This window comes from Streptopelia decaocto (assembly GCF_964273445.1).
Source record: "Streptopelia decaocto genome assembly, chromosome: 9".
In the NCBI taxonomy this organism is placed as follows: Eukaryota; Metazoa; Chordata; class Aves; order Columbiformes; family Columbidae; genus Streptopelia; species Streptopelia decaocto.
In genome coordinates, this window is record NC_138664.1 from 13,380,387 (window position 1) to 13,394,982 (window position 14,596).

Below are 14,596 nucleotides of genomic sequence, written 5' to 3' on the forward strand. Positions count from 1 at the left end.
CAGCAGAGGCACAGGGCAGGGGTGAGATTGGCGGGTGCTGGGGTAAGGAGGAGACCGAGCCATAGCTACAACAGCAAATGTTTATGGGGTCTCGCCTGGTGTGTTGCAGGTAACAGGGCACAGCGACATGCTGGGCACAGAGATTAATAAAGCTACAGGGGGAGCTGGGTCCCGCAGGGCTGGCGCTGTCTTGGTCCAGCTCAGTGCCGGAACTGCGGCAGTGGGGTGGGGATGCGGATGTCCTGACCCTTCTCCAGCCGCCGCTCACAGTCAATCAGGTAGTTCACACCATCTATCACCAGCTGCACCAGCTCCACCTGCACCAGGAGCACACATGTCCTGACTCGGGGGCACCTGGCTGTCCCCACTGCATGAGGGGCTGGCACTGCCACCCCCAGTCCCCATGTGCTGCCTTAGCACATGGCCCTGGAGCTGTTCTGGTGCCACAGACCCACCAGACACACGTTCTCCAGAACCTCCCTCCCCAAAAGCAGCTCTGCCCAGCACCCACCTCTGACTTCCCCAGCCGGTCCAGGTTGGAAATGTCAAAGACGCTGCCAGTAGCCGCAGTGTCCACACCACCTGTCCCACGCTTCTGTAGCCGGAGGTTCTCCAGGATCTTAGGGAAGCGGCTGTCCTGGTGCCCAGAGAAGGTGTCAGTGCTCAGAGGGGCCACCAGCAAGGCAGTCGGGGCTCTGCGGCTGACTGTCCCTGGGCAGCCTCCTGCTGTTCACTGGACCCTATCAGGGGGCTCAAAATTCCGCAGGGAGCCCTGTCCTGAGCAGACCCAGGGTGACATCTGGATTCCCAGCCCCTTCAGATGCAGCCTGGACCATACGCATCCTGGGGAAACCCAAGGGAGGCCCAGAGCAGGTCCCATGCAGTCCCGCACCCCCGCAGGGCTGAGCGCCCAGCAGCCGGGGTTCCCCAGCTCCCACAGAACCAGCCGTGGTGATACCTTGCTGAGCAGCGGCAGCTTGATGTGGACACCCGCTCGCAGGCCAGTGCCCAGGTTGGAGGGGCAGGTCAGGATGTAGCCCAGCCGCTCATTCCACATGAACTCCCAGCCTCGCTCCTGGATCAGCCGCTCCACCTGGCTCGGAGGCACAAGAGCCGCTCAGCCCTGGTGTGCCCAGCCCCAGCAAGACAGCCTGTCCCTGCGCAGGCCCTGGTGCCCTGTGTGCCCCTCTGTCTGGCCCCTGGGGCTGCTCACCTCCTTCAGGCCCCGACAGAACCGCTCGAAGACGCGCTTCATGTTGCCTCCCTTCTCCATGGAGATGATGCGCGTGTGGTCCTCCTCGTTGATCCAGATCAGGAAGGTCTTTTCATTGTTGTGCCTAGGGACAGGTCCGTGTGCGGCTGCGCTGGTGGCCAGCAGAGCCCCTGTGCCCACCCAGCCACCCGTGCCAGCCCTGTGCCCATGGTGTCAGCGCTGCCCCATGGCCCCGCTGCTCTCCCTGTGCCCACAGCTGGGGCTGTGTTGCCAGAGCACAGCCCAGCAGTGAGGCAGAGAGCCAGGAGATGCTCCTGGAGACCGGCCAGCGCTCATCCACATGTGCCACTGCGGGTGACCAGTGCTGGCTCTGGTGCTGTGGGTGCAGGGAAATGCTGCTAGGGAGGAGCAGGATGTGCCAGTGCCAGTGTGGTGGCAGCCCTGCCCGGCCTGGGGACAGGAGCTCAGCTCCTGCACTGCGCAGGGAGCAGGAGGAGGCTGGGGCGTGGGGTGCGTGTTGGAACGCTGGGTTAGGGGTGGCTGGAGCTGGAGAGTGGGTGTGCTGGGGAGGTGTTTTCCACGAGGCAGCAAGGGCGGCGTGGGCAACTGCGTGTGCCGGCTGTCACTCTGCGGGTGTGTGGGATGCTGTGTGGGATGCTGCATGGCTGTGCTGAGATGCTGGGAGGGAGCAGTAAGTTGCAATTGTAGCAGGATTAGTTGGGGGTATGTAGGGTGTGCAGAAAGCAGGAGGAGCGCTGGGTATGGCCTGGAGACCAGAAGGCAGTTACATGGCTTTGGCAGCCTGGAGTTCAAGGTGCTGCAGGATGGTGACAGTGGGAAGGGTCGGCAGCAGGGGCTGGCTCTGAAGTCCCACTTCTTAGGAGGCTGCTGTGACTTGTGTATGGAGTGTCTGGCAGCTGCGTGCAGCGCACAAGGGTCTCCCAGGTCAGGCAGGAGCAGGAAGAGCTCAGCTCTGCGTGACCACAGAGCTGGCACTGGTGCTGCTCGCACTGGGGTCTGCACTGTGGCCGGCACAGAGACCGCAGTGGCGGTGCTGGAGCAGCTAGATGCAGCAGTGTCCCCCACCTTCCCGCCCTGCTGACTGCCCGATGCCAGGGCAGATCCTCACCAGATCCCTCGGGCGTCAGGCCAGTCCCGGGCCATTCCTGCTGCTGTCAGGAGCGGGGACACCGGCTTGTCGAAGAGGAAGTGGTCCTGGAGGGAAGCAGAGCACATGGGCTCACTGGGGCTGCATGGCCGGTGCCAGGACACCTGTCTCACTGGTGCCAGGCTACTGGACAGGGGATGCACCACGGCTGTTCCAGGCAGGGTAAGCTCGCCAGCTTTCCCCACCTGTGGGTAGGAGTCCCTGCTCCCCTGGAGGGATGCAGAGGGCTGTTGGTGCACTGCCCATCCCACAGCAGGGGCTGGTGGGGCACCAGTTGTGTGCCACAGCCCGTCTCCCTTGGGCAGGGACGTGGAGCAAGAGCCAGAGGGAGCTGATAGCTGCTTGGGCTGCGTTCAGCGAGCTCCATCCTCACCTGGCTCAGGAGGGCTGGGCAGCATCACAAGCACCCTCTGCATGGCGGGGTGGCCTTGCTGGGGAGGGGTCCTGCTCTCACGGGACAGTGGGGCTGGGACAGGAGCACCCCGCCACCTGGAGAGGGGCTGCTGGGGAAGGGGTCTGGCTCCATGGGCTGCACCGACTCACGTCAATGAGTTGCTGCTGCTCCCTCTCCGTCATCTCGCTGAGGCGGTAGTACCGGCCCGCCAGGTCCCCGGTGAGGCCATTCAGTGCCTCCACAGTCACCTTCTCCACCTCCCGCCGCTCAGCGCGGGTGCAGGCTGGCGGCAGGCTCAGCCCACGGATGCTGCGCCCGGTCCGGACACGGGACGAGAGCACATAGCGCTCATCAAAGTGGCCAAACTTTATCTGCAACAGACACAAGCCATGGGGCACTTAGAGGGTGGCACTGGTAGGGCCCTGTCCCCAAGGCCCAGGGAAAGACACCATGTGTGGCACCGCTGCCCGGCCCGCACACCTTGGTGGCATCCAGGTCTGTGGTGTGCTTCATGGTGCGGGGGTTGTACCCGTTGTGCCGGTCCTGAATCACGGGGTCAAACAGGTCAGCAAACACCTGGAAGTGAGCAGCACAGTGTGCAGCACCGCAGAGCCAGCACCGCGCAGCCCCGCCAGGAGCTCAGCGCGGTGCTGCTGCCGGCACCAAGGCACCTGGCAGCAGGGGGGTCCAGCGGGTGAGCGGGGCCATGGTGTGTCCTGCAGTGCAATGGCAATCCCTACGGCCAGCGCTGCCCAGGTGAGCAGGGCTCCAGGGCCAGGAGGAGCAGGTTGCAGGGCTCTGGAAACAGCTGCTCCCAGGGAGCCCTGTGTCGCACAGGGACGTGCTAGGGCTGGCCAAGGGTAGGCTGGCTGGGTAGAGGAGGTGGCAGTGACCTCTGAGGCTGTGGGACATGCTGCAGGGACTGGGGCAGCTCTGGCTGCTGCAGGTGCCTGGAGAGACCAGAGCAGGACAGGGCTGAGGCCACACTCACCTCATAGCTTTCTTCATCGCCAGCCACCATGCCCACAGTCTTGATGAAGGGGTGGCCGGGGTTGTCAACACCTGTCTGGATGCACTGGTCCAAGGTCCAGCCGTTCGGGGTTGCTTTCTCACAGAGCCGGGCATAGATGGCTGGTGTCAGGCTGCTGGCCATGCAGTTGTTGTGCTTCCGCAGGTCGGGATACTCAGCACTGCAGGAGGAGAGACTGATGGGTCCCTTGGGGCCCGGGGACCCCAGCACTCATGCCCTTACCACACAGAGACCCTCAGGCAGGTGTAGGCAGGGGAGCTCTGGGGATGGAGGTCAAGCTGCTTTGCTTGTCCACTCCAGCAAAGGGCAGTGGAAGCGGGATGCAGTCACCAGCATGGCACAGCGAGGGCAGGGAGCGGCCCGGGCCGAGGGCTGACATTGCCACAAGGACAGGATTCCATGAGCAAATCTGAACCAGTCGTTAGGGTGCGGCTCCTTATCAGCCACGTACCAGGGCCCGGGACTGGGAGCACTTGCTGGGCGAGCGGTGGTGGCCACGTCACCCCACACGGAGGCACATGCAGCCTGTGCTCTGCGCTGCCAGGGCAGCCAGGCTGGGGGAACTCACTCCCACTCTCCCAGGGGCTGCCCCCGGCCAGCCCAAACTGGAGTGGCTGCTGCCGCTGTCCCTTCAGCCCGTGCAGCCAGTGGGAGTGGGGACACATGACACACAGTGACTGCCCCCAGGCCCCACCGGGGGCAGGAGATCGGTTGACCCCGATCTGCAACTGGTGGGAACCGCACTGCTCTGGTACAGTTTATTGTATTAGGGGGATGCTTTCCTCTAATCAGCTTAGCGGGAGGCTGTCTGCTGACCTCATTCCCACTTTAGATGGGCTTTGTGCTTGTTCTGCACTTGCAGGGGGATTGGCAGGGCAGGACCTGACAGCACTCTCCTTGGCCAAACCCTCTGCTGGGAGCTGGTGCCTCAGCTTGCCTGAGCGGGACAGGACTGGCTCTTGTTAGCCCAGGAGACCTGGCTGGTGTCCCAAGGGGTCCCACAGCCCTGGGGACACCTGTGTCCATGTGGGAGATGAGGAGCTGGAGCTTGTGCAGTCCAGGTCGGTGGCAGCCACAGCCGGACACTGTCCCCAGCAGTGCATCCTGGCACTGTCCCAGCACCCAGGTCCCGCTCCTGGCCCAGCATCTGCGCAGGGCCGGGTCTGGCTGCCAGCACCAGCCCCGTGCTGCAATGCAGAGCTGCTGTCGCTGCCGCCACCTCCCCTGCGTCTGCAGGCCAAGGAATGTGCGTTGGCCCTTCGCCTACGGCTTGGCTACTGCTTCTGGCTTCCTGCACTTTGCAGAAAGGGAGGCAGGGCTCACATTGTCTGCTCGGCACAGGGCAGCACTGGCAGCTCCAGCCTGGACCAGTGCAAGGAGGCGTTTGCTCCTGGAGGGCACTCGTTCCAGGTCATGCAGGAGGAGGGCTGCTCCCCCAGCCCACACACATCTGCACTGTGTTGAGATGCTCCAATTCAGAGCCTGAGTCCTTGTACATGGGACGCAGACTGCCCCAGCTTCCCCCACTGCTCCTGTCCCTGCCATCAGCTGGCTAAGGACCCATCTCCCGAGGGACGGACACTCCAGTAAAAAGCATTTGCTGATGAGAATGGGACATTTGGAAAAGTTCCTCCCTGGTCTCCAGGACAGCTCATGCTGCCTGGCACACCAGGACCACAGCCTGCTCGGCTGCCCACCACTGCCAGGGAACGCCTCCAGAGAGCCAGCAAAGGCTGCTGAAGGAAGCCAGCTTACTTCAGGAAGCAGAAGATACTGTAGGTTTAATCATGCTGCCTGCTACAGTCTGTACCTTCACTGAGGTGTTCAAGAGTCCAAAACCTTGAGAAACCCCGGCCCCTGCCTGTGGGGTCTGTGCCTGCTGCAGGGCTGATGTAGCCCCTGGTCTGAACTCGCCCTCTCCAGGACAGCCCGAATCACACTCAGCAGCTCTGGGGAGTCCCTCAGCTGTCCAGAGCACCCGAGTCAGGCTGGACAGTGCCAGGACCTGAGGGCAGCACAGAATGAAGGTGCTGAGCACTCGATGCTGTGCTCGCAGTGGTGCCCGCAGAGCCAGAGCTGTGGGGACATGGCCTGTCCCTGCTGTGTCACAGGGGGGCTGGAGCAGCGGGGACTGCGTTCACCCCACACCCCCTGGGTGTCCAGGTGTCTTCTGTCACAGGCATTGAGGCGACACTGCACTTGGCCTTAGTGGGGCTGCCTGTGCCCCTTGGTTTTTGTCCTCAAAGCTGGTTTTTGAATTCTGACTCTTTTAGCACTATCCTTTGTTCCCAGTGCCATGTGGCCAAGCAACAGGGTGGGCTCCCTCTGGCTCCTGGCCACAAAGTCTGCAAGTGTCTCCAGCAGAAGGTGGACATCTGCCAGGAGCGGGACTTGGCGCTGCCATCCTGCCCATGCTGTCCTGCCTGCGCCCTCAGGGTGCAGCAACCACCTCCTGCCCTTGCGCAAGGAGCTGCTTCACCCTGAGACCTGCCAGGTGCCAGCAGCTATTATCAGTGCATCTACTGCCTGGGCAGCGTCTCCTGGAGCAGCAGCTCCCTGCATCTCCCTGCGGCTCTTCACTACTAATTCAGCAGCCTCCTGTGCCCTTCCTGGTGTCACTGGCTCTGTGGGTGCCCACGATGATGGCAGCTCCTACTGCACATGGCTCCTCAAGAGGTGTGGGGACACGTGGGGACGCGTGGGGCGAGCGGCTGGTCCCGGTGCGGTGGCGGCGGCAGGCGTGGGTGCTGGCAGTTGCTGCAGGCAGCAGAGCGAGCGGCTTGTTTACACAGGGAGGAGGGGGCTCGGGCTTTGTGCAGAGACGCTTTGGCGGGAGCCCCAGCGTGACTATCCAAATGTGGTGCTGTTCCCGGTGCAGGACCCCACGGGCAGTGGGCATGTCCCTGCCCACGGCTCCTCGGGGAGAGTCCCTGCCCCCAGCGAGGCCGTTTACGCTGCAGCACTGCGCACAGCGCTGCTCAGATCCCTCAAGGCTGCTGCTGACATCTCTCGTTATTTAACTTAAAGACTGGAGGAGCAAAATACCCAGGTGGGTTGACTTGCCCGCGCAGACCAGGATGCTGTGGCTCAGCCCCAGAGCTCTGTCCAGGCTCTTTTCAAGTGTCAGCACCCTCACAAAACTGTTCCCAGCCAAACAGATCATCCTAGGAAGCTCATTTTAGAGCTTCTCAGCCACAACCCTTACCCTGATTTAATCCCCTCCTCCAGACTCACCTTGGCCCCCTCCTTCCCATGGATAGTGCCTGCCTGTGCCTCCAGCCCTGTCCTTGTTTTCAGCATCAACGTTCTGACCTGACACTTCTCCCCAGCCACAGCAGCACAGTCAGCTTGGCCCCTGCCTGCAGCCACAACAAGGACACAGCCTTTGTTTTGTGTGCACAAGGGGACGCTTGTGTGTCCCGGTTTAGTGGGGACAGGCCAGTTCTCCCCAGGCCCCGGTGCCCGTGCAGCAGCAGGACACAGCGTGCTGGCCTTTCCCACACCGACCAGCAGCTCTTACAGCTCCCACTGCTTATCCCTCACCATCCTCACTCCGTGAAGACCTGATGTCTGTGGCCCTGCAGTCGTTCAGAAAGCTTGAAAATACAGCCCTCTTGGGAGGTGAATAAACAATAACATCCAGCCTTCATCATTCTTTGAATTCACCCCATTTGCATCCCCTAGTCTCTGTGTCCCAACACAGCAGGTCTGAGCCCCAGCACTGGCAGACAGCTTTCTGCAGGCACTCAGCCTGCAATGCAGCGCCGCACCGCTCTCTGCACGCCGTTTGGTGCAGTGATCACAGCAGCCGTGTGTTTGGAGCAGCAACGTGCTGCCCCCTTCCCCATTCCGCTCCTTTGCTGTGCGCAGTCTCTGCTGGCACCAGGGTGGAGAGGAAAACCCGTTGCTCGCTTTCCAGACCTGCCTCCAAGCTGTGCCAGGCCCAGCAGCCGGTGCCAGCACCAGGCGCAAGGGCCGGCCAGTGGCCGCCATGTTCCTGTCCCCTCCCAGCCCTGTCCCTTTCCTGGCCGGTCCCTATGAGGCACAGGCGGCTCCTGCCTCCAGCCCCCATTCTGTGCCTTGGCCCTGCAAGCTCCTCAGGGCCAGGCAGTGGAGGCACCGGGCAGGACCTGCTGCCACCTCTTGTAGCCTCGAGGCCTCCGCATCCTCCTTGCTGCGGTGAGCAGCGGGAAGAAGTAGTGGTGAGAAGCAGCGGTAATGCCTCTGCCCGCGGCAGTGAAGCACCTGGTGCTCTCGGGGCCAAGCCAGGCTTCCCGGTGCAGCCCTTGGCAAAGAGCACTTTGAAGGGGGAGTGACACGAGAACTTTTGTGTTGGAGCTTGAACCTTAGCACTGCTCTGCAGCTCTGGCACTTATCTGGCTTAAGGGATCAGGCACGGGTTGTGTAAACGGGGCCAGTGGCTCTAGCAGAGCCAGCGTTACCCCAAAAGCACTCCTAAGCCAGGCCACTGCCGTGCATGCACCCGCCTGGCCCGGCTCGGCCCCATGCCCACCTCCCAGGAGTCCTGACTGCACATCTCAGCACTCATCTTCTTCCAAGATTTGCCTGCAAGATGGGGGCTGCCTGCTCAGCACCTGCAGGCCCCTCCAGTTGTCCTGTAAAAAACTGCCCAAGATGGAAGAGTGAGGTCCTGCCAGGAAACCTTTTATTTCAAATACAGAAGTCCCTGTCTGGACAGCTAGCGTGTGGAAGGCTGGTACGGCCAGATGGGGCAGGGCCAGGAGCTGCTGCCAGCCCCCCGGGGGCTGCTGCAGAAACTCTGGCCCTTGAGGACAGAGCTCCCGGGTGTTTCGCCAGCAGAAAACGGATGCTTGTGCTCCGTCCTGTTCCCACCAAGCCTCTGACAATAGGGCCGAGCCCGGGGTACCTCCGTACCCGCGCTGGCTTTCCCTGCAGTGCTGTCCCACCGCAGTGGCCCGTGTACCTGCCAGCTCCCAGCCCCATCCTCCTCGCCAGCCCCAGAGAGTCCCCGCAAACCCCCGCTCTGCTGACAAGCACTTTTCCCCCTCCAGCTCCCGCCTACCCCGCGGCTACCGGTGCAGCGGCTCGTCCGGGTGGCCGGCGACCGCCCAGAGCCGCCGGCAGCTCCGGGGCTCCCAGACCGGAGCGTCGCTGGCGCCCAGCCCCGACCACGGCGATGCGCCCTGGGGGTCCCGCAGCCCGCGCGGCCCCGGAGCAGCCCGGTCGGGCGGGAGGACCCAGCCCAGCCCCGGCGAGCCCAGCGGCCAAGGCGGGCGGGGAGGCCGGGCAGGGCGCGGAGGCCCCGCCACGGCGGCGCCGGTGCCCTTGGGCGTGGGGACGGCGGGGCCCGGCGTCTCCGTCCCTCACGGCCAAGCCCCCGTGGCCGCGCCGCCGGTCCCCACAGCCGCCCGGGGCCGGCGCGGGCTCACCTATCGGGCGTCCTGGTCGCCTCCGCCCGCGGACGAGCGCCGTCCGCCCCGCACACTCATGAGCAGCTCCGGTACCCCCGCCCCGGCCGGAGCTGGGGGCAGCCCCGCGCCTTCCCCGGTGCCGCGAGGACCGGCCCCCGCCCGCCGCCCCCCGCACGTGCGCCCCCGCCGCCCGCGCCCGGTACCTGGGCGGGTAAAGCCGCCGTTGCCGGTCGCCCGCGCTGACCGTGTCCCGGGCGAGCAGGAAGCCGGCGGCGAGGGAACCGGCGCCCACCATGGCCAAGAGGCCGGCGGAGCGGCGGCCGGGGAAGGCGCGGGCGAAGGTGCTGGCCATCGCGGAGCGGCGGCGGGAGCGCGGCGGCGCCGGAAGGCGAACGTGATGGGAATGGGAACGGGACGGGAATGGGAACGGCGGCAGGGTGCGCGGGGGGCGGGGAGCTGGCGGGACACGAGGGGCCGCAGCGGCACCGCCACCTGCTCGGCCGCCCCGCCCCGTCCCGCCCCACGCACCGGGGCCGCCGCCGCCTTCAGCACCGCGCGCCGGACAGCGCCGAGGGGCGGTGGCGCCCGGGCCTGGCCCCCACTGGGCCCTGGACCCCCGGCCCCGCCCAGGGACCCTACCCCACGGCCGGTGCGGACGGGCACGGCACCGCACGGCGCAGCCCGCGGCCGAGGGTGCGGCCAGGCCGAAGTCCGGCACCTATAGCCGGCAGCGACGGGGTGCGGGCCTCGGGAGCGGCGGACGCGGCTCCTAGACCACCGGGAGCCGAGCATGCGATGCGGCCCGGGATAGGTCGCGGAGATGGCGGCCGGTTCTCCGCGGCCCGGCCTGGCGCGGGCGGCGGTCACGGGCCGTCCCGTCGCTGCGCGGCACTGGGCGCTCCCACCGCTGCCCCCTCATGCCGGCACAGGGCTGTCGGGCCGCGCACCCCGTGTCCGCGGCACCGGCGGGGCCGCACCGGAGGGGACAGGGAGCACACCGCGTTCCGCCGCCGCAGACCTCGCGGGACAGAAGCGGTGGCGGGCGCTGCCCGAGGCGCGCTGCCCAGCTTCTCCGGCGCACCGGGAGTGGCCTCCCGGCACCGTCGCGCTTCCTGCCCGGGTCCCGGCGGGGCGGCCCGCGCGGCGCGGTTGCTGTGGTAACGTGAGACCCGCCGGCGCTGCCTGTGCCCGGTGCTGAGCCAGCGCCCCACGTGTGCACGGCACGCCCGGCCGCGCAGCACCCCCCGCCGCCGCTAGGGGCCGCCATGCGCCCTCTCGTATCCCGGCCGCCCCGCCCTCTCTCCGTGGATTGGCTGGCTGCGGTCGTCAGCAGGTCGTGATTGGCCGGCGGCAGCGCCGCCAGCGCAGGATGCGCTCGGAGGCCGCAGGTGAGCGGAGGGAAATGGCGGCGCCCGGCGTGGCGCCCCCTGCTGCCGCCGGGGGATGCGGGGCTGAATGGGGGGCGGGCGGCCCCGGGCCGGGCGAGGGAAGCAAACCGGGGGCTGAGCACCCCGGCTCGTCGGCGACTGTCGGGGAGCGCCGGGTAGGCGGCAGCGGCGGCCCCTGGTGCGGGTCGGCCCAGCCCGCCCGCCACCCGCCCGCATCTCTCCGGCCCAGGGCGCCCGTGCTCCCGGCACGGCCGGCCCCTCGGTCCCGAGCGCGGCGGCTGCCACTCGGGGGGGCACGGCGGGCCGGGCCGGGCTGGGCGCTGCGGCGGGGTCTGCCCGTGGGGGCGGCGGGCGGGGCCTTATCCCGGCCCCGTCCCGGCGGAGCGGGCCCGGAGCCCCGGCCTCGGCGGGAGCTGGCGGAGAGCGGGCTGGCCGGGCCGTGTCGGTGCAGCCCGGCTCGCCGGGGCTCGGCTGCCTGCGCTGCTCTGCCCGGCCGGGCCCCGGGAGCTGCCCCGCGGGAAGAGCCGGGGTCCCCGTGTCCCTCTGTCGCGGGTCTGTGCCTGCGGGGCTCCCGGCCGTGCGGGAAGGGTGGAGAAGCAGCAGGGCGTTTGTTAATTAACCTTTATTACTAGTTACGCTCTTGGAGAAATTCTGATGCTCTGAAGTTTCACACTTAACGATCTTGTAAATCCCATTAAAAAATCTCATTAAAAACAATCTTCTAATACAGGAATGCATTTTACTGCTATAGTTGCTATGTAAGCAACATAACACTTGCTCAGATGTAGATGTGATAAGCCAGGAGGTTGTTACTGACTTTCTGAATGATACTGCTTGGCAGGAACTCCTGATCAGGAAACATGAAATGTTCCCACCGTTGCTGTACTTTGGGTTTAAAGATGTTGGTAGATTTGGAGTTACCAGACGTGCTGCTCAGACAGGCAGAACTGTATGTTTATGAGCTTGTCTTCAGCTTCCTGGTTGTGAACACAAACCTCTAAACAGACCGTGGAGAGCTTTCCTTGACACACCGAGTCCAGTGGCTTTTAATTATTAACTCTGCAGTAGGTGTTCTTTTTCTTTTGAAGCAATTAAGTGTTTATGATAAGAGTACAGCTTTCACCTTTTGTACGTAAGTACATAATTAACCTTAACACAAAGAGCCCTTATGACACTGGGGATGACCTCACTGATCAAGGCCTAAACTTTCAGGGTTGGGGTTTTTTAATTTGTTTTTAGTGCCCATAGCCGTTTCAGGTAGTTCAGCAAGACATTGCCAGCATTAGTGTTTTAAAATACCATGTGTATTCTTAAAGATTGCAGTCCTGCAGATCCTTGGCCTGGCTTCCACCAGGTGCACAGACTCAGGTGACTCGTCCCCTCAGCATCTGTGTACCGTGTGCCCGGTAGCCTGTGGCCTGTGCCCTGCTCTCCGTGCCCTGTGCCCCATGCCTTGTGCTCCCTGCCCGACGCTCCTGGGCGCTCAGACCTGCCTCACGCCCGGAGCTGCCTCCTCTGCCTGTGCTGCTGCCTCGTTTGGTTCCTGCAGCCCCTGTCCTTCAGCCCTCCACTGCAGGGACCACACTTTCAAATCATGTTTAAAAAACGAAACAAAAAAACAACCCCCAAGGCCTCTCTTTTAGTGGTTAGTGCTGCACTGAGTGCAAAGTTAACACAAGACCTGATCGTACCTTAAATTTTTGGTACCTCAGAAGTGGGGCACAAAGAATATGTCTCTTTACTTGGTGAACATTCTTATCTGAGCAGCACCAGCATGATGTGCTGGGAAACCGGAAAACAACTCGCTATCTCATTTGTTATCACTAATACAGGGCAGTCTGGGGAGCTGAATTAGTCGCAGGACACTTAGAGGCAAGGTCTGCATCCCAGTTCCAGGTTGTGTGTCAGCAGGTTCTGGTTGCCCTTAGGTGATCGCGGTAACCTTTGGTATGATGGTGTGGCAGCTCACAGCTGTAAGAGGGAGCAGGAATGCCTTTGGCTGTAGCAGCTGGCGTGTGTGTCCGCCTGGACCTGCGATAGGACCAGCAAGCCTGAACAGTTGTACTCGAAGCCAGAACCATCTTGACCTGTTCTCTGTGTGTGCCAGAGCTGTGTTAATGCTTTTGTCTCTCTTGGACAATACAGCCAGCGGCATTAACTCAACACTTCATTTTCTTGCTGTGGTTAGTGAAAGGTGAGACTTGTAGCACTCAGCAGGTGAGGACTGTTCTGCAGGTGTGAGCTGTGGGAGCAGTTGGCTTGGGAAGCAGTGAGGATGATGCAGAACATCATGTGCTGTTGGCGCCTCTTGTAGCTCCAGGTTTGAAGAGCAGAAGTGCCGGAGGGTGCTGTGTGGGCTGGGTGCTGTACAGGAACCTTGCTGGTACTGTTTCTGGTACATAAACTCTTTGATAGCCCAGCACTAGAGCCAATTCAGGCGTGGTGGGAAAACCTTGTTTTTATTAGCCTCTGACAGCAGAACAGAGCTCCGCTTGCCTGTTGCCCTTTAGGAGCAACGATCTGTCTGAATTTTAGATGCCTTAGCTATGCCTGTAGCTAAAAGTTCTGTTTAATCAAGAGTCTGTAGTCTTTCTTGGTATAAATCTAGTCAAATATAGGATCTACTTTAAAGACAAAGTTATACCCCCTTCCTTTCTCCACACCAGAAACAATACGAGATCACGAGGCTTCCCCTGCTAACACCAAGGAGATGCCTGATGCAAAAGTGGCTGTCAGCTTCAGTGGGCTCTGGGTTTTCACCTGGTTGGAGTATGGCATGTTGTGGCCTCTAGAAACAGCTACAGAGCCAGGCAGAGGCTTTTTTTCTGGAGTAGGAGCAGGAACACAGAGAACTCGGTGCTTTCTTAGTTCTTAGGGCAAAGGTTTTCCTGCTGCTTGTTCTGTTTTTTTCCAGGAGGGAGGGGAGAGACAGGGATTGGAGAAAACAGCCCTCCTCCTCTTCTTGCATGGTTTACTTCATTAAATCATCTGCTATTGAGCTGCATGCGTACTTGCTGAAGTCTTGTCCTGTGCTACTGTGCTGAGGCAGCAGAGCACAGGAATGAAAATGGTTCCTGAGCATGTCAGGAATCCTGCTCCCGTCTTTGGGTGGAAATAGGGCTGTGTGGAGCACACAGTCAATGCCTGTGTAGCCTGGTCTGCCGGTGGGGTCGAGCACTGGCGGTGAGTTCAGCGTTAGCTCTGGGTGACGGACACGTGGGTGTGCGGGGTGTGCACTGGGCTGGGGCACCGTCGCTGCGGTCAGTGCGGAGTCGGGCTTGCTGTGTCAGCTTGCTGGTTTCTGTCGGGTTGCTGCCGGCTCCTCCGGTAGATCCAGCGTGATAACCGAAGGGTTTGCTGTGGAACCAGCGCCTGGGAGTGCAGCTGAGGGACCTTGTCCAGTGCGCGCGTCTGCTGTAGCTGCTCTGAGCACTGACCTGTTACATCTCCTGTCCTCTCCAGCCATGCTCACAGCCCCTCTGCCTGGAGTCCAAGGGGATCTTGCAGGCAGCTGGATTGCTCTGTGTGTTTGTTTCTTTTGCCCATTCCCACCCTGCTCAAATGGATTCAGGCAGCCTCCCTGCATTGTTCCTGCTAGGGGTTCTCGCCATGAAACTGTGCTGACAGCAGATCAATGGCATTTGGGTGTGTGTCCTCTGCTCTGTGGAGAAGAGGTACCAGACGACCATTTGTTGCAGCACAGGCTTCCGCAGCGTGCTGGTCCCGAGGGAAAGCATGCTCCAGCAAGGGGAAACCCAGTCTGGGCAATGCTGGAAATCATGTGAGAGCAGGAGGAACAGCACCAGAGAGTGTCTCATCCATTTTTAAGAAGTGCTTAATAACACGAGGTGTTCACAACATCCTCTTCTCAAGGTTGCACACACTTACATGGGAGGAATGCTTTTCACCACTTTATAGTTGGGGAAACACGGTAAAGGGCAACCGCGTGACATGAATGTCTGTGCAGCTTTGGTCAGAGGTGAACAGCTGTGTCCTTGGGGTGTGCAGGT

General features: G+C 62.4%; 2 protein-coding genes across 20 annotated transcripts in view; one reads left to right on the plus strand and one right to left on the minus strand.

Annotated features, from left to right (window-relative positions):
- Positions 1-95: 95 nt before the first annotated feature.
- On the minus strand, positions 96-9,587 carry CKMT1A (creatine kinase, mitochondrial 1A). The gene is made up of 9 exons (XM_082061004.1): positions 9,402-9,587; positions 3,767-3,965; positions 3,256-3,351; positions 2,925-3,146; positions 2,343-2,428; positions 1,214-1,337; positions 959-1,093; positions 512-637; positions 96-317 (listed from the first exon to the last, which is right to left on the minus strand). The coding sequence occupies exons 1-9, from the start codon at positions 9,548-9,550 to the stop codon at positions 201-203; spliced, it is 1,254 nt and encodes a 417-aa protein (XP_081917130.1). The 5' UTR covers positions 9,551-9,587; the 3' UTR covers positions 96-200.
- Positions 9,588-10,541: 954 nt separating this feature from the next.
- PPIP5K1 (diphosphoinositol pentakisphosphate kinase 1) overlaps positions 10,542-14,596 on the plus strand; it is a 45,527-nt gene continuing 41,472 nt past the window's right edge. For 12 of the 19 annotated variants that reach the window (XM_082060641.1, XM_082060635.1, XM_082060643.1 and 9 more), the window contains exon 1: positions 13,622-13,769. The gene's annotated coding sequence lies outside the window, so the exon portion shown is untranslated. Of the gene's footprint in view, positions 10,587-13,620; positions 13,770-14,596 lie in introns of those variants that run through there. The other 7 variants (XM_082060634.1, XM_082060648.1, XM_082060638.1 and 4 more) reach the window with 3 other exon arrangements.